At 45.5% G+C, this 23,919-nt stretch overlaps 1 protein-coding gene across 4 annotated transcripts in view; it reads right to left on the bottom strand.

Annotated features, from left to right (window-relative positions):
• WDR27 (WD repeat domain 27) overlaps window positions 1-23,919 on the bottom strand; it is a 132,116-nt gene that overhangs the window by 20,199 nt on the left and 87,998 nt on the right. The window contains exon 25 of one of the 4 annotated variants that reach the window (XM_032407454.1): window positions 15,023-15,569. The exons of the other annotated variants lie outside the window; for them this stretch is intronic. Within the exon in view, the coding sequence (XP_032263345.1) occupies window positions 15,159-15,569 (411 nt within the window). The 3' untranslated portion in view covers window positions 15,023-15,158. Of the gene's footprint in view, window positions 1-15,022; window positions 15,570-23,919 lie in introns of those variants that run through there. 4 annotated transcript variants of the gene reach the window in all.

The following is a 23,919-nucleotide window of genomic DNA, read 5'->3' as shown; positions in this document are numbered from 1 at the left end:
CCCAGCGTCCCCAGAATCCCCAGCATCCCCAGAATCCCCAGCGTCCCCAGCACAATGGACCCAGACAAGCAAACCACACGCTGGTGAAGACAAGCAGTTGTCATTCGAAGCCTCTGAATTCTGGGATGGTTGCTTATGTTTCCTTTTTCCTAGCAATACTGACCAAGACCTACTCCCAACACACGCAACAGAGAGCAACTGTGCCAGGTACTATGCCAAGATAAACAGCACTCTTTATGCCACAAATCCAACCATGAGCGAAATACAAGGAGAAAGAAGTTATTGCTCAAAGATGTTTAACAAAAATGAAAGTAGCCAACACAAGAAAATGCAGTGAGCTTTCTGACAAGCAGCCAAAGTACATGAAGACAGGTGAAGACAGACTTTCCTCGGGGGCTGTAACATACACTGGATATTCTACTTGGTGAATTTGAACAGGTTCTCACCTGGCCCTTTATCTCACCAGGTCCTGTTGGGTAATTATTGAGGATGCACAGGTAAGATAAAGTTAGGATTCTGAGGTCGTCTGATCAGTGACCACCAGAAGCCTAAACACAGCCCTGCCTGGTGGACACAAGCTGGAGAATCACCGCTCGCAGCCACGCCCAGGAAGCTGGCCAAGGAGGTGAGTCAACGGAGCAGCACCCTCCATGTGCTTGGGTCTGGAATCCAGTTACTCCAGAAGGTTCTCTGTAAACAAGGTAGACCTAAGCAGCCTGACACTTGCCCACGACTAAACCCACGGTCAGCCAGCCAGATACTCGGCAGTACCAGGAGCTGAGGGGCAGGGGATGGACGAGTGAGTGTGGAGTCCCACTGACAGGGAGAGAGAGATGGTGGCATGAGCACGTGGCACGTACAGAGGAGAAGGGGACAGGGACGTGGCTGGGCTCTCCCTCACTGCGGGCAGGATCCGGGCCTCTTAAGGACCCTGGCTGTATGAATACAGGAGACCACAGGACAAGACCCTAAACTCACTTGTCCCATTCAAAGTCCCATCACTACGACTGAAGTCTGACACAGGCCCTAGGACACGGCCCGTCCACACTGCACTCTGTTGCCTCTGCTGGCAGGACAAACTACCAAATGTTTAGTGGCTCAAACCAACACCAGGTTAGCATCCTACAGTTCTGTGGGTCAGAAGTCCCAAGTGGGTCCCACTGGGCTAAGTGTTAGCAGGGCCGTGTTCCCACGTCTAGGCTGACCACAGTCCTTGGCCCACAGCCCCTTCCCCACCTGTGAAGCCCACATCCCATCTTTCTCTTCTGCCCACCTCCCCAGGACCCATGATTAGACCAGGCCCACCTGCATAACCCAGGACTGTCTCTACTGCAAGCTCAGGTGATTGGCAGCCCTAATCCATCTGTCTCAATTCCCCATTACCATGAAAGTAACATACCCATGGATTCTGGGGATTTGGGTGTGGACACCCTTGGGCCCATTCTTGGAGGGCAGCGAAGAACTTAGTGGGCAGCAGCAGCTAGTCGGTACTTGAACTGTGTCTTTTATGGGTTCAGAACATCGTCAGGGCTCCCTGACCCACCATGAACTGTCCACCTCTCATCACACGTGGCAAGCAAACAACATCTGACAGGTCTACCTCCACTGTGTCCTTGAAAAAGACCCTGTGGCCGGGCCATGCACACAGCCCCCGGGATGCAGGGGCGGGCTGGGAATGCTGGGCTGTCCTGTTAGTGAGCCTCTCCAGCCTCCAGTGTTGGAGTGCAGAGGCTAATTCATGGGCTCCCAGCCACAAGGTGAGGAAGACTCAGGGGTTGTGCAAGCAGCTGGCCCAGGGTAACTTCCCGGAAAGCAAGAACCATTCAGATCAAGGGTCCTGAGTTGTAGGACATCTCAGTGCAGACATCGCAGCACCAGGAGGAGCCTCACCCATCCGCTGCATAAACACTTCTGGGAAGAACGGGACTCTTTCCAGCTCCCAAGAGCGTCCCCCGACATACAGCCTGTCATCCACCCCCTCACTAATGCTTTTTTTGAGAGGAAGATGAGAGAGTTTGACTTGGAAGAGGAAAATGTAAGCTTAACCACGTTAGCTGCAAGTTTTCAAGTGCACGCGGCTTGCTCACATTTTCAATGTGTGCTGTAATTTCCTGGGCCGGCCCCATATTCCCACAGCCATTCCCAATCAAACTCTGGTCATTAACACACCCTTTCGCCATGAGTTGAAACCTTTGTCAATCAGCTCTGCCCTTGCACAAGACTCCAGCCAATAAGCCATAAAATAAAAAGCCAAACCATCTATTTTTAATTCTGTCCCTGGCACAGCACTGCACTCCTATGTACTAAAAAGGAAGGTCTGCTCATAAGGGGGACAAAATTCTGGTTCAAAAAGGTAGTAATAGGTTAAAAGTATGCTGAAAACAGAGGTTTTCGGGGAAGTGTACTGACGTGTAAAATTTACTTTGAAATGCATCCCAAATTGGATGGATTACTGAGTGGACAGAGGCAAGATGAGTGGACAGTTGTGTGATAAAGCAAGAGTGGTAAGACATTAATGGTAGAAATCTAAATAATGGAAATTCCTCTGTTTACTGCAAAACTCGTCCAACTGCGTTGTGCAGCAGAATATTGCCAAAGTGATTCTAGGAAGCGCAGCACACCTCTTTCTTAGATGAAGGCATCATGTCTCGCAAGCTACATTATTTCAAGGCTTTTATGAATATCAATCATTTTAGGCAGTAGAGCGTTTTCTACAAAGGAAGTGAAACCTTATACTCTTTGTGTAATCTGCCAAAGATCCTTACATGACATCTGTCAGGGAACACAGGACTCCTGGGCTCTCCTCCTGCCTGTGGATCATGAGGGGCACGTGGCCTTCCTTGTGATCGCGGCCGGCTACAGCCGAGCAAATTCCCCTTGGCAGAAGCCCAAAGATGGACCAGCCTCGATACTGCTGGTTAAGTTACTGTAGAGTATTCCCCTAAGGTCCTAGCAAGCTCCAGCCAGCTGAAAATCACCTGCTCATGGTCAGGACCAACTTCAGTTCATGGACAGAGGCAGAGACAGGGAAGAAAAGCTGCCTTTGGGAGTGTCTGCCTGCTTCGCCGGCTGCCACCCCGTATTAAGCCCTGCAGCCACTATCCGCGCTGCTCCTCCCACAGGCGGGCAGGCACACCACCACCACCACGGCACAGACGCAACCGTTCTCCCTTTCCGTTCACAAGGAAACAAGACTCGGATGGTCTGCGTACTGTGTTGCAGGCAGGCCGGCTGCCAGCAGAGCCGGGATCAGACTCGAGTGCACGAAAGCAGGCCCCTAGCCCAGGGGCAGCCCCAGACAGCAGCAATCACCCCCCCCTTGTGGTTTGTTAGAAAGCAGAGTTTCTGGACCACCCAGACCTACCCAGTTAGAGCCTGTGTCTTCAAAGGAACCCCGGAGCTTCAGTGGGACACAGACGGCTGAGAAGCATCCAGTTCCCTCAACCGCTATACCAGTGGTTCTCAGTTTTTCTTGTGATCAGAATCATCTGGAAGGCCAGTTAAAATACGGATTGCTGGGCCTTACCCCCCAGACTTGTGTATCCAGTAGGACCGGGTGGAGGACCCGAGAATCTGCATTCCTAACAAGTTCCCAAGGGATGCTGGTGCTGCTGGTCCAGGGACCACACTTTGAGAAACACTCACTTTCCTAGCCTGCCTCCAAACCCTCCCTCAGGTGATGTATCTATTGGAATATATATGCTAGCTAACATCTTCTAAGCTGGTAAACTCACAATGTTCCAGACATTAACTCTACGGTGCACATTTAAGTTTTTACAACATTTTTCTGTTTCCAGTGGAATTGGGATTTCTCAGCAAATGCGCAGTATTTTATCTGAGCTAAAAACTGAAGTGCCCCAACTGTACAAGCTACACTTGGAGGGGGTCCAAGCACTAATTTCTCCATGTTCTCCAGTTTAATCATGTCTTCCCTTTGATGGTAGGAAATGGGCACACATCACGGTCATTTGAAATTTCCAGGGAGACAATAATCAGGAGACGTGCAATAATCATATACCATTAAAATACTCTGCCTTACATAACAAATATTGTGCAACTGTGAATTCTAATCCATTTGCATGCTAATAGAACTTGAAGTGATCCAAAAACTAAAGAAAAAGACAATCTTGAAAGCAGCAAGACATAAGCAATTCATTGTGTACAAATGATCATAAATAAGATTAACATTTGGATTTCTCATCAGAAACCATGGAGTTCAAAAGGCAGCAGGGTGTCATATACAAAGTGCTGAAAGAAAAGAAAAAAAGATCTTTCAGTCAATCATTCTATATCCAGCAAAACTATCTTTTGAAAATATAGGAAAAATTAAGACATCCCCAGATAAACATTAAGAAGGTGTGTTGCTAGCAGACCTTCCCTACAACCAATGCTGGAGGGAGCCCTTCAGGATGAATGGAAAGAAACCAGGTAATAACTCAAGTCCATATGAAGAACACCAGCAAAGGTAACTAAACAAGTAAATATGAAGGATAGCATAAATGAACTTTTGTTGGTAGCTCCTTTTATTTTCAATCTGATCTAAAAGATAAGATGCATAAAGCAATAATTATAAATAATAACTATACATCCATGTTGATGGGCAAACAATGCATAAAAGAAAGAGAAGACACAAGTTACTAAAATCAGGAGTGAGACATTATGGCTGACTTTAAGGAAATAAAAAGATCATAAGCGACAGCACAAACCATGGTGTCCCAGCAAATCAGATAGCCTACATGAAATGGACACATTCATGTAAACACACAAACTACCAAAACTGACTCAAGAAGAAATAGGTCTATAACAGTTAAGAAGATTGAGTCAGTGATGATGATGATGGTGATGATAATTAAAACCTCCGACAAAGAAACACTCAGGACTGGATATCTTTACTGCTGAATTCTGCTAACAATATAAAGAAGAATTTATACCAATAATTATTAAATTTTCCACACAACAGATGAGGAAAGAACACTTCAGAACTCATTCTGTGAGACCAGTATTTCCCTGATACAAAAGCCAGGCAATGATATGATGGGGAAAGAAATTTACAGAACAATATCCCCTACAGATACAGATGCAAAAATCCTCAACAAAATACAGAAGAACTGAATGCAGCAACATATAAAAAGCTTATACACTATGATTAAGTGGGATTTATCCCAGGAATGCAAGGTTAGTAGGCCACACAAAAATCAATTCAGGCAATAAACCGTAACAATGGAATAAAAAACATACGATTATCTCAACAGATACAAAAAAAAATTTGAAAATATGCAACATCCTTTGATGATAATAAAAACATTTAACAGACTAGGCACAGAGGTGACTTTCCTCTACCATTTATGAAAAAACCACAGCTAAGGTCACACTTCATGGTGAAAAACTGAAAACTTTCCCCTAAGATCTGGAATATGATGAGGATATCTGCTTTCATAACTTCTATAAAGCATTGTACTAGAGGTTCCAGCCAGAGCAATTAGACAAGAAGAAGAAATAAAAGCCATCTAAAATGGAAAGGAAGAAATAAAACTATCTCTATTTGCATATGACATGATCTTACATATTGAAAGTTTAAAAAATCCTTAAAAATAACTATTATAGGGTGCCTGGGTGGCTCAGTTGGTTAAGCAACTGCCTTCGGCTCAGGTCATGATCCTGGAGTCCCTGGATCGAGTCCCGCATCGGGCTCCCTGCTCGGCAGGGAGTCTGCTTCTCCCTCTGACCCTCCCCCCTCTCATGTGCTCTCTCTCATTCTCATTTGTTGAGGATTTTTATTTTATTTTATAAAATAAAATAAATAAATAAAATAACTATTATAACTAATAAGCTAGTTCAGCTAGGTTGTGGAATATAAGATAAACATACAAAAGTTAGTTGCATGTCTATACACTAGCAGTGAACATTCTCAAATTAAATTAAGAAAATAATTTCATTTACAGTAGCATCAAAAAGAGGAAAATACTCAGGAATTAATTTAGCAAAATATATGCACGACTTTTACAATGAAAATTATGAAACGTTGTGAGAAATTATAAGATATACATAAACAAAAAGACATCCCATATTCATAAAATGGAAAACAATATTGTTTTAATGGCAATACCCCCCAAATTCAATTATAGGTTCAGTGTAATCCCTATCAAAATTTTTGTACATACATAAAGACAATCTGATCCTAAAACTCACATGGAAATGCACGAGACCCTGAATAGCCGAAACAATCTTGAAGAAAAACAAAGCTGGAAGACTCACACTTCCCACTTTCCACACTGACTACAAAGCTACATTAGCCAAGACAGCATGGCAGTGTCATAAGGACAGACATAAAAAACAAGGGAGTAGAGCTGAGAGTCCAGAAATACACCTATAATCCATGGTCAACTGACCTCTAACAAGGGTTCCAAGACTATTCAGTGAAGGAAAAGAATCATTCTTTCAACAAATGGTATAAAATAACTGCATATCCACAGGCAAAAAAAGGGGGAGGGAGGGATTTGGACCCCTACCTTCCATCCTATGGAAAATTAACTCTGTGCTAAGGGATGCCATAAAAAAAGTAAAAAGACCGTCCACAGGATGAGAGAAAACAGTTGCCAGTCACATATCTGATGAGGGTCTAACATCCAGAACATATAAAGAACTATGAAAACTAAATAATAAATGTCAAATAACTCAATTAACAATGGGCAGAGTATTTCAATAGAGTTTCTCTAAAAGATTTGAATAGAATTTCTCCAAAGAAGACACAGAGACATAGAGATGGCCAACAAGCACACAAGAAGATATTCACATTATTAATCATTAGAGAAATGCAAATCAAAACCACAAGATGCCACTTCACACCCACTAGAATAGCTATAATAAAAAAAATCAAAAATAAGTGTTGGCAAAGATGTGGAGAAATCAGGACCCTTACACATTGCTAATGGGAATCTAAAATACTGCAGCCACCATATAATTTTGGCAGCTTCTCAAATGGTTAAAAATAGAATTACCATATGACCCAGAAATTCCACTCCTAGGTCTATACACAAGAGAACTGAAAGATATGTTTAGACAAAAAAATGCGCCTGAATCTTCGCAGTCAACATTATCTACTGTAGCCAAAAAGTGGAAACAATCCAAAAAATTATCAACAAAATGTGGGCTACCCATACTATGAAATCATCCTCAGCCATAAAAAGAAATGAAGTGCAGATACATAGTACAACATGGATGAGCCTTGAAAACATTACGCTACAGATACTAGACACAAAGGACATTATCGTAAGATTCCACTTCTATGACATATTCAAAACAGGCAAATCCAAAGACACAGAAGGAAGATCAGTGATTGCCAGGGGTCTGGGATGTGGGAATTGGGACCAACTGCTAATAGGAACAGAGGCACCTGGGTGGCTCAGTCGGTTCAGCGTCTGACTTGATTTCAGCTCAGGTCATGATCTCAGGGTCCTGGGATCGAGCCCTGCGTCAGGCTCTGGACTGAGCATGGAGTCTGCTTCTCCCTCTGTCCCTGCCCTTCCCCCCACTCACTCACTCTCTAAAATAAATGAATAAAATTTAAAAAAAATTAAAATCAGCAACACGGAGAAAAAAATAAACTCTTTATTCTTTTTTTTTTTTTTAATTTTATTATGTCATGTTAGTCACCATACATCATTAGTTTTTGATGTGGTGATCCACGATCCATTGTTTTCGTATAACACCCAGTGCTCCATGCAGTACGTGCCCTCCTTAATACCCATCACCAGGCTAACCAATCCCCCCTCCTCCCTCCCCTCTAAAACCCTGTTTGTTTCTCAGGTCCATAGTCTCTCATGGTTCATCTCTCCTTCCAATTCCCCCCGCCCATTTTTCCCTTCCTTCTCTTAATGTCCTCCATGTTATTCCTTATGTTCCACAAATAAGTGAAACCATATGATAATTGACTTTCTCTGCTTGGCTTATTTCACTTAGCATAATCTCCTCCAGTCCCATCCATGTTGATGTAAAAGTTGGGTATTCATCTTTTCTGATGGCTGAGTAATATTCCATTGTATATATGGACCACATCTTCTTTATCCATTCAACTGCTGAAGGGCATCTCGGCTCTTTCCACAGTTTGGCTATTGTGGACATTGCTGCTATGAACATTGGGGTGCATATGGCCCTTCTTTTCACTACATCTGTGTCTTTGGGGTAAATACCCAGGAGTGCAATTGCTGGGTCATAGGGTAGCTCTATTTTTAAATTTTTGAGGCACCTCTACACTGTTTTCCAAAGTGGCTGTACCAACTTGCATTCCCACCAACAGTGTAAGAGGGTTCCCCTTTCTCCACAACCTCTCCAACATTTCTTGTTTCTTTCCCTGTCCATTTTGGCCATTCTAACTGGTGTAAGGTGGTATCTCAATGTGGTTTTGATTTGGATTTCCCTGATGGCTAATGATGATGAACATTTTTTCATGTGTCTGTTAGCCATTTGTATGTCTTCTTCAGAGAAGTGTCTGTTCATGCCTTCTGCCCATTTTTTGACTTGATTATTTGTTTTTTGGGTGTTGAGTTTGAGAAGTCCTTTATAGATCTTGGATACCAGTCCTTTATCTGTAGTGTCCTTTGCAAATATCTTCTCCCATTCTGTGGGTTGCCTCTTTGTTTTGTTGACTGTTTCCTTTGCTGTGCAGAAGCTTTTTATCTTGATGAAGTCCCAAAAGTTCATTTTTGCTTTTGTTTCACTAGCTTTTGGAGATGTATCTTGAAAGAAGTTGCTGTGGCCGATGTCAGAGAGGTTACTGCCTATGTTCTCCTCTAGGATTTTGATGGATTCCTGTCTCACATTGAGCTCTTTCATCCACTTTGAGTTTCTTTCTTTTACAATCAGACATAAATCATGGAAAACCAAAGGCAAAATTAAAAAGCAATGAGATATTTTCCAGGAGTTCACCTTATCCTGAGAAATGAGGTTTAGAAAGTGTTGCCCAGATTACAGAATACAGCTTAAAACTGTGCTCTAGCCTTAAAATGTGGTATACTAACCTAACGGTGCGTTACCTGCCTGAACCAAGACCATGTACACCTGGGGACTTCCTGTCTCTCTTAAAGTGGGCAGGATGCAGTACTGGGTAGGCACGGGAAGGCCAAGAGAGGAGGTCAAAGGTGAAGTTCAGACCTGGAGCAGTGCTCCCAGCAGGTCCCGACCATGTCCCCCGAGAACGTCCATGTAAAGGGGCGGGACCGAGGGGTCGCTTTACAGAAGCTGCCGGCACGCCTGAAAGATGTCAGCTCTGGAAAATATGAAGTCATCTTCCGTGCCAATAACAAAACAGGCTGCAAAGGAGTAAGGACGAAGCACTGTGCTCACCGTTCCAATGACAGAACCCGCTGTGGATTTCTCACTTGAGGGCTTGGTCCTCTGGAGATCCCCTGAAGGAGAAGCTGTTGACAACACATCTGCTGCGTGCCCGCGTGACGTCAGCACACACTGACCCCACGTGGGCCACCAGCCGGCACACACAGCCACGGAACATTTCCAAATTGTGTCCGTTATCTTTATGAACCATGATTCTAGCTACTGTCACTATAAAGCTGGGCATATTTCTAGATATCTGAGGATCCCATTTAAAGTATGGAACGAATAAAACTGGCTTATTCTGACATGTATTGCTTAAAAATGAACAAAAATGCTATAAAAAATATGGCTCTTTTTAATTCCATTACCCCTCCCCAAAATGTATGATTGTGTTCATTCATGCAACGAATACTAATTAAATGCTCTTTGAGCCAAGCATTGCTGCAGGCTTGGGGTTGGGCAGCTGAGCTACCAAACTGATCAGATGGTAACTCAGACCCACACGAATCAGAGCACTTACCAGGACCACATTTTACCAGTGATTCCGAGGACACAGCCATCCAGAGGCACAGGAAAGGCAGAGGCCTGAGACACCCCAGCAGCTCTCCAGATGCCTCCTCCGCCCGGTCTCCGGGTGAGGCACGGGCTCGGTTCCACTGTGGCAAGCAGTCCCATTAGGAGGCATCCCCATCTTCGACCTCAGCTAGTTGCAGAGCTTGCGTGGCATGCTCCAGGGAGCCATGACTCACAGATCCATAGGTCACAGACTTATTTACCATATGCATTTCTGACCCAAAGACATCCTGCTGAAAGCATCACTTAGGCAAAGACCGTCTCTCCAGGAAATACCATGAGTCCATCTACGAGGAGGTTGGTTATCACCATATTAACACAGAGTAGTCCAGGTTACCTGCCTTCTTTCCTTTCCCTGGAGTGCCCCCTGGTATTCCTAGTAACTGGGAGAGAAACAGACCCTAACATCTTCCTTCCTGGCATTAAACTTGTCTCATGTGGCAGATATTCTACTCGAGAAGCAGCTGATAAGCCAGCGGACACATACATAGACAAGATGTGTTTTGAGACCTTTGTGCTATGAAGAACATAAAACAGGGGACCGGACAGAGATGAGAATGAGTGGGAGGGCTGCTTTAAATTGGTCGGAGGAGTTCTCTCTGAAGATACAATTTGTGAGCCAGGATCTGAAGCGCAAGAAACCATTCATGAGAGAGTTTCTGGAAAATCATTCTAGTCAGGAGAATGGCAAGTGCAAAAGTGCTACATGGGAAAGCCTGGTATGAAACAGAAACAAGTGAGAAACCGAAGAATGTGCCCTTGGGGATGGAGCCTGCTGGATGGGGAGGAGGCCGGAGGAGGCTGGGAAGCGGGCCGGGTCTAAGCTCTGCTCCCCTGCAGGAGAGGGAAGACTACAGTAGTAAGAACGACATCTAGTTTGTCTTCTAGGAAGAGCATCTGGGTGCAGGCTGGGGAAAGGGGGGTCCAGGTGAGAGACGGGGGGGGGGGAACTAAGGTGTTAGAAAGCATGGAGAGAAGCAAGGGGATGGGCTTCACCACCAAAACTATGGCCACAAGTATACAGACACATCTCAACAAGCTGTTTCAAAACGCACGGCCAAGAGTCCTTAAGTTTTGAAGGTATTACTATATAAAGAATTAGTTACAGCCAAAAGTGCACCTTCCCAGGGGTTTCTCCCAGAACAGGGTGTGTGTTGGGGGTGGGGGAGAGGAAGCAAATCAAGACATGAGTAACGGCTGCTGAAGCCAGCGACGGGCACTCGGGACCCATTCTATGCTGAATATAACAAAATATTTGAAGTTGTGACGCATGGGGGCAGGACCCTGATGGATGCAGGATGTCAAATGCCTGTAGGTCCCCAGGGACAGGTCACCCTCCCATCCTGCCTAGGGTAGAAACTCCTCGTGAATAGAATGTAGTCCTTTAAGCCACTTTAACCACTATAAAGCTCTCTGTTACAATGAGGTAAAATCATTCTTCTGAAACTTCCAACATTGGACCCAATTCAGTGATATGGAGGTCGAGGAGACAGGTGCGTTCCTCCACCAGATCCTGCTTTAAAGACCTAGGGACAGCCATCCTGCCTTCTACAAGCTAAGGTTCTGAGCCTTTAGATCACTCTTGAACCACAAGGAGATATTTTCCCTATAAAGAGTTCTTTTCCCAACCCTTTCTTCTGTCCCCACGTCTGGGTTTGCTTAGCTCGGCTGCAGGACCCTGCGGTTTGGTGAGGGGCTCCTGGTTTCCGGTCTATGTGCACGTGCCTGTAAACACAGTCCAGCTCCCACATACTAAAAACCACGTGTGAGTCCTGCTGGTGCACAGGGATTGTCCTCAACAGTTTTCTTATTCAAGTCTGTCGTCTTCTTTTTAAAAACCAATTACCCAAAAATGCCAGAGTTCTTTAATGAATGCCAAAATTAGTAGGCAAAAGTTTGATAATAAATAGGATATTTATTTATATTCCAAACTGCTTATGAATTATGAAAGGAAAAATACTGGCTTTACAAAAAAGAAGCCTGATTTACAGTATCTTAGCCAAGTTACAAATGTCCACAAGGTGACCGGGACAAACCCAATATCACATTGCTGCTGATCTAAGAACACCACCTCCGTGGCCGTCTGGACAAAAAAGCAACTAATCATAAAGAAGAAATGTTATGAAAGAATTGACCTGTGGTTTTCAAAACAAACAAACAAACAAAAAACAGGGTCAAGGAAAACAAAGAAAGCCAGAGGAATTGTCCAGTTAGGAGAAGCTAGGAAGATATACTAATGCATCATCCCGGGATGGGAAAGATTATAAAGGTCTGTAACTGTGAGCTGGGAGTGAACTGCAGATTGGATGTGTCAATGTTAGATTCCCTAATTTTTGTAACGATATTCTATGTATGTAAGAGGATGTCATAGTTCTTAGGAAATGCATCCTAATGTGTTCAGACATAAAGGGGAAGATTTCTCCAACATACTGTTGATGATTTTGAAAAACAAATTTATATATATGCAATCCAAGAGAAATGCTATGCAAGCCATATGTATAATTTAAAATTTTCTAGAAGTCACGCTAAAAAATAAAAACAAATGATTTAATTTTGATATTTGATTTAACCCAGTATATAAAAATATTATTTCTGCATGTAATCAATATAAAATTAATAAAAAATTTATATTTTATTGTACCAAGTCTTTAAAATCTGATGTGTATTTTAGATTTATAGATCATCTCAATTTCGACTAGCCAAATTTCATACTATGAAATTTGCTAAATAGCTACATGCAGAGATTAAGAAGGAAGGGATGGATAAATAAGTCAATTAAAAAATAATGTAAAATAAAATTGTTATTACTCTTGGTAAAAACTATATAGAATGTTCATGTATTCTTAAAATTTTTCTATAAGTTTCAAACACTATCACAATTTTAAAATTATAATAAAAATCAAATAACAATAAATGGGAAGAGAAAACAATTTCATGCCAATACATTTTAAATCTTAGCAAATGAAAAAATTCTAGAAAAATATCTTTCCAAAATGAATCTAAGAAATTATTTAAAGCCAGAATAATCCTATCATAAAGTAGCAGTTCCTAAACTTTTTGGTCTCAATATCCCTTCATGCTCTTAAAATTTATTATTGAGAACCACAAAGACCTTTTGTTTACACAGATTGTATTTACAAATATTTAGAAAATTATAAATTAAAACTGAGAATTTAAAAATATATTTAGGGGCACCTGGATGGCTCAGTCGTTAAGCGTCTGCCTTCAGCTCAGGTCATGATCCCGGGGTCCTGGGACTGAGCCCCACATCAGGCTCCCTGCTCAGCGGGAAGCCTGCCCCTCCCTCTCCCACTCCCACTGCTTGTGTTCCCTCTCTCACTGTGTCTCTCTCTGTCAAATAAATAAATAAATAAAACTTAAGAAAAAAAATACATAAAAATAAATTTATACTTGAATTCATCTAACAATAATAAATCCATTATGTTTTTACATAAATAACCTATTTTATGAAAAATGACAAATTTCCAAAACAAAAATAAATTGTGAGATGAGTGTCGTTACGTCACAACGTCTAACCCAATGGGAGACAGCTGGGTTCTACCTGCTTCTGCATTCAGACTCTTGCAATATGTTGTTTTGGTTGAAGACTATTTGGAATGGAAGAACTATTCTTCACAGTCCTTTCAGATGATCACGAATAATTTCTTTTGACGCTGCTCCGAAATATGATGAGTGCGTGTTTCTTAAAGGCTATGTGAATTGTGGAATCTGAAACTATCAATGACTGTATTGTTCCACTAACTTCAGCTGGTCTATCTTCCACTGTGAATGAATGGATCTCTACCGATGCATGTTTTTGTAACTTCATGCATTAATCACATGAAAAATACAGTCCACTTAAGTTAAGCAGATCTTCCAGCAGTGACACATGACATTGTACAGTGTCAAAATACCAGTCCACCCTATCAACAAGCTAAAGAAAAACTGCATGATATCAATTGATCCTGAAAAAGCATTTGGCAAAAGCCAACACACATTTGTGATAAAAGCAATTTATGAAGAAGACTTGACAGCATCAGCAAAATGCCCACAGCTAGCATCATATGTAACGTGAAGGATGGAATGCTCCCTGACTGGGGAGAATGGAGGGACGCCTGCTCCTACTCAACACCATGCTGGAAGCTCCAACATTTGCAATATGTCAAGAGTAAGACACAACACGCATGCATATTGCAGGGGAAGCAAAACTGTCCCTATTTGCAGATGACATGATTGTCTACATAGAAAATCCCAAGGAATCGACAAAAAAAAAAAAAAAAAAAATCCACAAAAAACAAACCACAAAAAGCAATTCCTAGAATGTGACCAAAGTCACATCACACAAAATTCAATCTCATCTCATATACTGATAATGACCATGTGGAAACCAATGTTAAAAACAGTATCATTTATAATTAAAGAAAATCACATACCAGATATAACTTTTAAAAGCATATGCAGAATAGGTAAACTGAACATCACAATATGCTGACAAAGGAAATCAAATGTCAACATAAAGAGAAGAACAGACCATATTCATGGGTTGGAAGACTCATCATTGTAACATGTCAGCTCTCCCCAAATTGATAGATACATGGGTTTAATGCAATTCCTATGAAAACCCCAACAAGGACTTTTGTAGACACAGCTTACTCTACAGTTCATATGGAAGGGCACACCCCTAGAATAAGAAAGACTGGACCTGATAACCTAGCGTACTATTCAAGGACAATACATCATGTCCAATTTGAGGGTTTTGGAAGAATAAGAGGTGGTTCTATACTAGAAAAATCAGTAAGTGCTATTCATCACATTAAAATCTTAAAAAAGAAAAAAAATGTTCTCAATGGATGTACACAACATTTGATAAAATTCAACACCAATTCCTACTTAAAACATGTTGGGCCGGTAATGGTTCCCTATCAACAGTCATCCTTGGAGCGCCTGGTGGCTCAGTCATTAAGTGTCTGCCTTCGGCTCGGGTCATGATCCTGGGGTCCTGGGATCGAGTCCCACGTCGGGCTCCCTGCTCGGCAGGAAGCCTGCTTCTCCCTCTGATGCTGCTTCCTCTGCTTGTGCTCTCTCTCTCTCTGTCAAAAATAAATAAAATCTTAAAAAAAAAAAAACAGTCATCCTTATCGGCGAAGTACTGAAAACTTCCTTTCAGATGAGGCCTCTTCCTGAACTTCTAGTCAGGCTCTCTGCCGGGGCAGTGACACAAGAAAAGAGTTGAAGGACAGACACTGTAAAGAAAACTATCCAGACAATACAGTGTAACTCGGCACTAAAAAGACAGGGAGGAACCTTCCATGCATATCGCGAAGTGAAAGAAGCCGGTCTGAACCCACACGCTGTGGGATCCCACCTCCATGAATAACACTCGGGAAAAGGCAGGCATGGGGACAGTGAACGACGGGGTCGCCAGGGTTGGGGCTGGGAGAGGGATGGAGAGGGGCGCCCAGAGGGTCCTTAGGGCACAGAAACCCCCTCTGTGTGAAAGTGTGATGGGGAGTACCTGTCACTGCGCACCTGTCCAAACCACAGAATATCCGACACCAATGGTGGGCTCTGGGTGACCACGTCTGTCCGTGTGGGTTCACGACTGTAACAAGTGCTCCCCATGGGGGGGGGCATAATGCGGGAGGCTGTGTGTGTACGTGGATTCCCTAAAGGTAACAGATGACACACACATGGCCATTAGGGTAAAATGTGGGGGAAAGAATCCAATTTCCTCTGCCGACGTGCCCTCAGTCAGGCCCAGTTTAAAGCGTTCTCTTCTCAACATCCTGCCACTTCCAGATTCTACAGTGGCCTGGTCTGCAACCTGGCCTCCCGTGCTGGGTGGACACCCAGGCAGGGCCACGAGGCTCCTGTGGGGAGAGCTCTGGACATCCGCCCCGGGGTGTCCGTGGCCCCGCCCAGAGGGACCAGGGCCAGCAGCCTGGTGCCACCCACCTGGAGGGGGAGGGAAGGAGCCACTAGGACAGGGAGCCGGGAGCCCTGCGGGGGTGGGGCCAAGGGCAGGGAGCCTTGCGGGACATAGCCACTGCATGCACCTGCTGGCCACACCCCGCTTGCCACCGCGAGGCTCCCACATGCAGGGGAGGGTGCCGCCCTTCTGGGCTCCATCCGCACTGGGGCGGAGCTTCTGCGGGTCCCCTGAGGCAGGGGCTGCGGCATCAAGAGGACAGTTTTAGGAGAGAATCCCTGGCTTAGCATGTGCCCTGAGTGCGTATACTTCATGGTGTCCACTGCGTCTGCTGAGACTGTCGTATTTACCTCCCAGCTCTTGGCTGTTTCTCACGAGTCAAGGTGAGCAGACAGGTAACCCTGAGTAACTGAACCGTCATTCTGTCACCATTTATATCCAGCTCCAAAATGATCCAAGTTGGCACTGAGTCATTTAAATAAAATTTCTGAATTCTTCACCCTGAATTAACAAGTGTACATAGTTTTCCCATTCAAAGTGGCAAATGAAATGAGAACATGAAGGCGAAACAGACCCTTGTAAGCTGGGGTCAACGTGTCTTCTCTCCGGCGGGGTGTTTTCATTCATCAGTGTCGAGGCTTCTCACACGAAGGGGAAGCACCGTGGGATACAGAGCACCGCAACTAACCTCTAAGCAGTCAGTTGAGAAGAAGCATTCGGTTTTATAGGCGATAAAGAAAATGCTTAACATTTTGTGTTAAGCGCTCATTTCAGTGCAACTACTAACTAGTTACTGGAATTTAAAATACACAGAATTGTCAGCCTATCGCAGAAGTAGTTGTTTGTAACACGCAACCATCAAGCTAAAATCAGTAGCTGGATGTTAGCACGCGTGCCTTGTGGCTTCTCACCAGCTGTGGCTTGGCGCTAAGGCCAGATCTCGGAAGCGCGGTGCAGTCACGTGGAACGCCCCCGACTTTCTGGGGTGTAACTGGAGCACCACTTCCAACCTATGAAGCAGTTTTGCAAAGTCAACATCTCATCTCAGTGGAGACCAGAGTTCTAGTTAATCAACTCCAGAAGCAGGCAGAAGCCATATTTTGGTTAGAAATAAACACTGTTGCCATGATGATTGCTTAAAAATTTCAAGAAAGCATTTCCAGAACACAGTGATCCAAAATGGCACTGAGTACTGAAGCAGTGGCCTGATGACATCAACGCACTGACCCCAGGAAGCCTCCCATGGGCTCAGACCCTGCAGCAGCCTCTCGTGCCACAGTGAGCCCAGTAGGGGTTTCAACTTACAAGCACCTCATTCCAAAAGTTCAGTCAGTGCACTGGGAGCTAATGTCGGAGCAATTATCAAAAAGAAATTTAAAAGAGACTAAAACATAAACCATTACTTCTAGAAGAGTGTCTGATGTCTACCATGAATTACATTTATGGTAACTGTTTTGTAGACCTGCAAAAGGTCCATTTACAATTTCTGAAAGAGAACCGGTCCAGGTCTGCAGATCTCCCTGCCCCGGGTGGCTCCAACCCAAATGGTCCCTTAGCAAAGGATGCAGTGGCAGCAGAAGACCCTCAGAACAGCACCACAGAGACCACCAGAGCACGGACTGGTGCACGCTGCGGGGAACCCGTCCTTGACACCCCCGCCCCCCTGCGCATACCCCCTCGGGACCGGCCCCTGGACAGCCTGTCCTTGACACCCCGCTCTGTGTGCACTCCCTTCGGGACCGGCCCGTGGACAGCCCGTCCCTGACACCCCACTCTGTGTGCACCCCCCTCGGGACCGACCTGTGGTCACAGGCTCCAGTCCACATCCAAGCATCTTCAGTCCTCTGGTGATGAAAGCACACTGGCAAGTCCTTATTTTAAAGATGATTCACTGCTGTAACATGTGAGCAGAGGCCAGTCATGTCATCTGGGTTCATGTGACATCTAAACACAGAGGACCCTCTGCTCTTCCTTTCTCCAGTTGTGATATTAGGAAAAGCACTTTGAAATAGGGTGTCTGGGTTCACTGCAGTGGTTGCATTTCTCTTTCCTCCCCTCCTTCCTCCTTCCCTCCCTCCCTCCTCCCTTCTTTCTCTCCTTCCTTCCTCCCCGCCTTCCTTTCCTTCCTTCTCTTCCTTCCTTCTTTCCATCTTTCCTTCCTTCCTTCCCTTCCCTTTCTTCCTTCCTTTCTTCCTTCCTCCCTCCCTCCATGCTCTTTCCTTCCTTCCTTCCCTCTCTTCTTTCCTTCACTTCCTTCCTTTCTTCCTTCCTCCCTCCCTCCTCTTTTCCTTCCTTCCCTTCCCTCCTTCCTTCACTTCCTTCCTTTCTTCCTTCCTCCCTCCCTGCTCTTCCTTCATTTCTTCCTTCCCTTCCTTCCTTCTCTTCTCTCCATCCTTCTCTTCCTTCCTTTCCTTCCTTCCTCCCTCCCTCCTTCCTCTTTTCCTTTCCTTTCCTTTCCCTTCCTTCCTTCCTTCCTTCCACTGGGAGGAGAGAATTGATTTTTCATTTCATGGCTCTTTTCTTCTTCAGTAGTGATGCTAAGGCATCGTTGAGAACAGCTAACTAGTCCTTTAGAATATTCCTCTGGCCAAATCTAGCTTTCTCTACATCCTGCAGCCGGACAGGCTTGCTTGTTCGAACAACCACCGTAGTTCCCACCAACAATATTGTTGACTCTGCCGTCAAGTGTCGGGAGAAGAGAGAGTTGTGATCACTTTGTGTGCCTTATTCAAATGTCTCTAATTCTTGTTTTAATAAAATTATTTGGTAATTATAGTTTAATTTTCTGTAATTTATTCTACTGTGTTTATTTCATTTTCTGAATGCCCATGGCCCATGAAAATTTGGGCTCCTTGTTTTGGGCTTCACCGTTTGACAGACTGAATGGCAGCAGCTGACTTGGGCAGTTCTTCCTCGCAGATGTAAGTCTGAGAAAAGACACTGCCAGCACCGAGCGTGCATGGGGCTTCTGCCTCCGAGTCTGACGTGCTTGTCCCGGAAATTCCAAGGAACGTGCCTATGTCGTGTGAGCACCAAGTGGCCTCTGGAGTCTTGACACAGCCATGTGGAAATGGCCGTGCAGGGTTGCTGAGGGCAGGCAGCGGCTGGGACCCGTGTGTAGGACTCCCCTGGCCAGGCCACATGTACCTGCCTCGGTTCGGCTCTGAACACACCCGTGTGACGGTCAGTGGGTAGGGACAGGCCGCCCGGGGCACATGGAGACTCCTTACTGGCTGCAAGCACCCGCACCACCCAGCTTGAATAAATGCCAACAGTCAAGTTTCACTGGAAAGCACTGAATTCTCACTTAAGGATTCCCGCCTCGTCCTCTGGTACTTCTTACAAGCGCCCCTTTTTGCTTGAATCTGATGTCCTGTCATTTTTCTTCCCTGATGAGGTCTTTTTTCCTCACACCTCTTTCCCCCGATCCTGGATTTCGCCAGACACCCTGCCGCCAGGCATCACTGCTTTAAAAATAACTGGCAGGTGGGGAGTTTGCCCCAACAGATGCTGTAGAACACCTCGAGTCCCTTTAGAATGTAAATTCTTGAGAATTTATTGTGTTCCCACTTCTGATACAGAATTGTCAATAGTCAGCATAGGAATTTCTTTGCTGGCAGATAACTGGTACCCCTCAAGCTCGACATTTGCAAGCTCAAACAGAAACCCGTCAGACTCCAGGGACAACGCGTGATCAGAGCTGTGGCCACCATGGGCGCCTCCGCATCTGCACCGGAGACAAGCTCCGCGGATGGCAAGACGTGGCTGTGCTCTCGGGGGCACAGCGGCACTGCTGTGTGTGGGGAGCCTGCTGATAAGAGCCGGTCCTGGGTCGCATGGTCCTGGCATCAGGAGTCAGGCTTCCGGTGACGCGCCGCAGAGCCCAGAGGTATGGCCAGACAGCAGGCACAGGTCTCGGCGAGAGGACAGATGGCAGGAATGTGCTATGAGCCTCACCACACTCTGGGTCCAGGAACAGAAAAACCAGCCCCCTCACATCCCTTCCAGCTCCAAAAAGCTGTTGTTCCAATGGAACATGAACAAACAAATCCTAATTCTCTGAACAAACGAAGCAATCACCGAGTGAATGCTCTTTCCGAGCTGAGGAAATCTCAAACTCAATAGCGAAGTCTGTGTATCTGAGGCTAGAAGTGTGTGGTGGGTCACAGCCTGACCCACGCGTTCCTTCAACCTCAAGGCCTGCAAGAACTTCGCAGGTTGGCAGGGCAGACGAACGGCAGATGGGACATGTGCAGCCTTCTAAAGGACACTTGACGGTTTGTGCGAGAAGAAGGGGGTGTGCCAACTAACACCGGCGATTCCTCTGACCAAGAAAATACAAAAAAGATGTGCAACCTGCTGACCATTTGCCCATAAGTCACTGATGTGCTTTAATGGCCCCACTTGTGGACTCATGCATCTTTACACAATCATTACTGGAAAAATGCCCTTTTAAATGCTAAAACGGTGTGGGGGTATCCCACTGAAAACCCCGAAGCAGTGTATATCCTTAGAAAACGTAAGCGTCGGAGGATCTCAAATTGCAAAATGAGTGTCGTTCACGCGCGGCGTCTTTGGCACAGGTCCCATTTCTGTGGTGGGGGTGGCTGAACCACAGTCTCTGCGTTGGTCATCTGATATGACACAGTCGCCAAGGAAGGTTGGTTCTACTTCCCAAGCGGTGCGTTTTACACACAGAACTCACTCTGCTTCTAATGATTTACTATTTCAAAGGCTTTCTAAGTACACTGACTTCAGAGATGAGTTTTGTAGACCTCCATGTGTTGATGTGCATTTCTGCCTCCACAAGATAAATACTCTGAAATACTTGCATTTCAGCTGAAAAATACTGTAATTTCTAGGCAATGTGGAAATGAATAAAGCTATTAGAAATAAAAGAATGATTTATTTTACCAGCGTTCAGCAAGCATCGATCTGCTCTGTACTGGTGGTCAGACCGACTTCTAGGAATAAAAACAAACCTCCCCCCCTTCCCCGAGGAACTCAGATTCCAGGGCAAAAGCTGCCCCATCTGAACTGGGAAGTTGAGAACGCAGTGCCCTGTGCGCTCTTCACATGGGGCTCTGAAGCCCGTTGCTCACACTTGGGGGATCTGAGGCCGACTGGGCTTCAGGGAAAGTTCACAAAGGATGGCATTTGAACGCTGAGGAGACTGAAGTGTTTGGATACCAAAAGGGGCAGTAAAAACGCATTCCAGAGGGGGAACAAAGGCGCAGGACGGCGGTCCACAGCGGAGCAGGGCGCTCCCTGGGCTGGGCACGGAGCCCTGGGGCAGAGGTGTGGGCAGCAGGAGAGATTTCACCCACACTTATAAAGTCAATTGATTTGCAACAACGACACCAGTAAAATTCAGTGGAAAAGTAATTTTAACAAGTATTGCTAGAGTGAATAGATATTTGCACAGAAAAAAATGAATCTTGACCTATACTTTTCTCTATTCCCCGAATTAGTTCAATTAGTTCAAGAAGGATGTGCAGGCCAGACACGTGGCGTGCCGGCCCCGGGCGTGGGTGGGCTGGGACTTGCCCTGGACCCCCAGCACAGCGGCGGGACACACTTACACAGACACCGCAGCACCGTCCCGCTGGGGTCTCTGCCCTTGTGGACAGTGACGGAGCAGGTAGCCTTGCTGGGGACCCAGCCTGGCAGGGAGTGGCAGGGGACTCTGGTCCTCAGCCAGCAAGACGCTGAGGCTCTCGGTCCTACAACCACGGAGATCCAGAACCTGCCAACAAGCTGATAAGCCTGGAGGCAGATCCGCCCCCAGGAGAGCCTCAGATGAGCAGGAGCCCTGGTCAACAGCTCAGCCGCAGCCGTCCGAAACCCTGACCTGAGGACCCAGCTGAGCCACACCCAGACTCTTGACCCACAGAAATTGTAGGAATAAATGTGTTAGGATGCTATGTTTTTGCTAATGCAGTTGATCCTTGAACAATGTGGGGGTTAGGGACGCCAACTCCTGCTTGCCAAAACTCCGCACATAACTTTTGACTCCTCAAAAACGTAACAACTAATAGGCTACCATTGAGCAGAAGCCTTACTGGTTAACACAGTTTGTATGCCGCGCACGTTACACACTAAGTATTCTTACAATAGAGTCAGCCAGCGAAGAGAAAACATCACTACCACAACCACGTGGAAGAGAACGTGTGTTTGCAGGACTGAAGGGTCAGCATACCGTCAGGGATCACAGGCAGCTGATGCCACTGAATCAACCACTAAGTATGAATAAAAACAATAAACTTCCTAGAAGAAAACATAGAGAATATCTTTGCAGGCTTTGGGTTGGCAAGATTTTTCAGACAGGCCACAAAGTAAAATTTGCACTTCATAAAAATTCAACAGTTATGTTCATTAAGGGATATTATAACCCAAATAGGCAAACCACAGATGAGGGGAAATATTTGCAATACATGTACGATGTTCTACAACCTGAGGTGCCTGGCTGGCTCAGTGAAGCATCTGATTCTTCATTTCAGCTCAGGTCATGATCTCAGGGTGGTGAGATCCAGCCCTGCGTCGGGCTCCATGCTCAGCGTGGAGTCTACGTGGGATTTGCTCTCCCTCCACCTCTGCCCCTCCCCACCTCATGCACGCACACGTGCTCTCTTCTCAAATAAATAAACCTTTAAAAATAATAATAATAAATAAAAAGTTCTACTCGATAAAAATGAACAATTAAAAATAGGCCTATAATCATATGATATAGTGTTCAATATCAGTCATTATTAAAGAAATGCAAATTAAAACCACAATAAAAATACCACAACAGCTAAAATTAAAAAGACTAAAGAAATAGGGCAGTCCCGGTGAGGGGGGCGGTGTGTGAACGGCACCCGCTCTAGAAAGTAGGAGCAGGTTCTCAATGCTGAGCGTGAGCCCGCCCAGCAGCCATGCTCCCATCCGCTTGCTCAGGAGAAAAGAAACATGTCTCCACACAGACACCTGCACCAGAAGCAGCTTTAGCCATGAACACCCGAACTGGAAACACCAGAACCTCCTTGGCTGACCCAACAGAAAAGCTCTCTACCGCATAAAGGAGGGCCCACCAGGACACCTAAGGGCACGGACGAAGGTCCCACTGCCATGGCACTCTAGAAAAGACAGACCGGTCTCTGGGACAGACGCTGGGACACTCTTTGCTCTGGGGTGTGGGTCCCAGGGGCGTGTGCACCAGGCCACAGAGAGTGGGACCACCGCCCGTCTACGAAAGGGGCAGGGCCAGCCTCCGACGTGACTCAGAGCACACATCCCTCAGCCTCCACCTTCAATCTTGCCTTTTTAATTCTTATTCAAAAAATTTTAGTTTTGATTAAAAGTATCAAAGTATCGGGGTGCCTGGAGGGCTCAGTCGTCAAGCGTATACCTTCGGCTCAGGTCATGATCCCAGGGTCCTGGGATCGAGCCCCGCATCAGGCTCCCTGCTCTGCGGGAAGCCTGCTTCTCCCACTCCCCCTGCTTGTGTTCCCTCTCTCGCTGTTGCTCTCTCTGTCAAATAAATAAATAAAATCTTTAAAAAAAGTATCAAAGTATAAAAAAATACCTTGCTTTAACCCTTCACAAACTTAAAAGATGGTCAGGATGAGGGTCAGAAGTAGATCTGAGATGGTTTCATCGCTGCTCTCTGCACTGGACAGTATCATGGGCGTAAATGCACACTAACGGCGGTGAAAATCGTACCGATAACCTGGTGCAGACTCTCTCCAAGCGTGACCTGAGGCCCAACTGCACCAAAACCCAATGACCTTGTGAAAGTTCACATTTCCAGCCTCTTCCGTGCATCTATGAAACTGGACATCCAGGATAGGGGCCAAAATACCCTGATATTTCCAGAAACACTCTACTAGACCCCGATGCAAGCACATTTTGCACACCAGCATTCCCCAGCACAAGTGGAAACAGATGCAGTATTTGTCCAGAGTGCGTGAGCCATAAATCTACAGCAAAACAGGCTGTTCATCTTGACCACTGCTGGCCAGAGGGAAGTCACTCGCCCTTGGGTCCTGGAGTAAATTCTGCTACCAACCGTGCATGCTGGCGGTCTTCCATTTGGCACACAGATCACG

This window comes from Phoca vitulina, unplaced genomic scaffold, assembly GCF_004348235.1.
Source record: "Phoca vitulina isolate PV1807 unplaced genomic scaffold, GSC_HSeal_1.0 scaffold9, whole genome shotgun sequence".
NCBI lineage: Eukaryota > Metazoa > Chordata > Mammalia > Carnivora > Phocidae > Phoca > Phoca vitulina.
The sequence above is the reverse complement of the archived record's forward strand: the minus strand, read 5'-3'. Positions and strand labels throughout refer to the sequence as shown.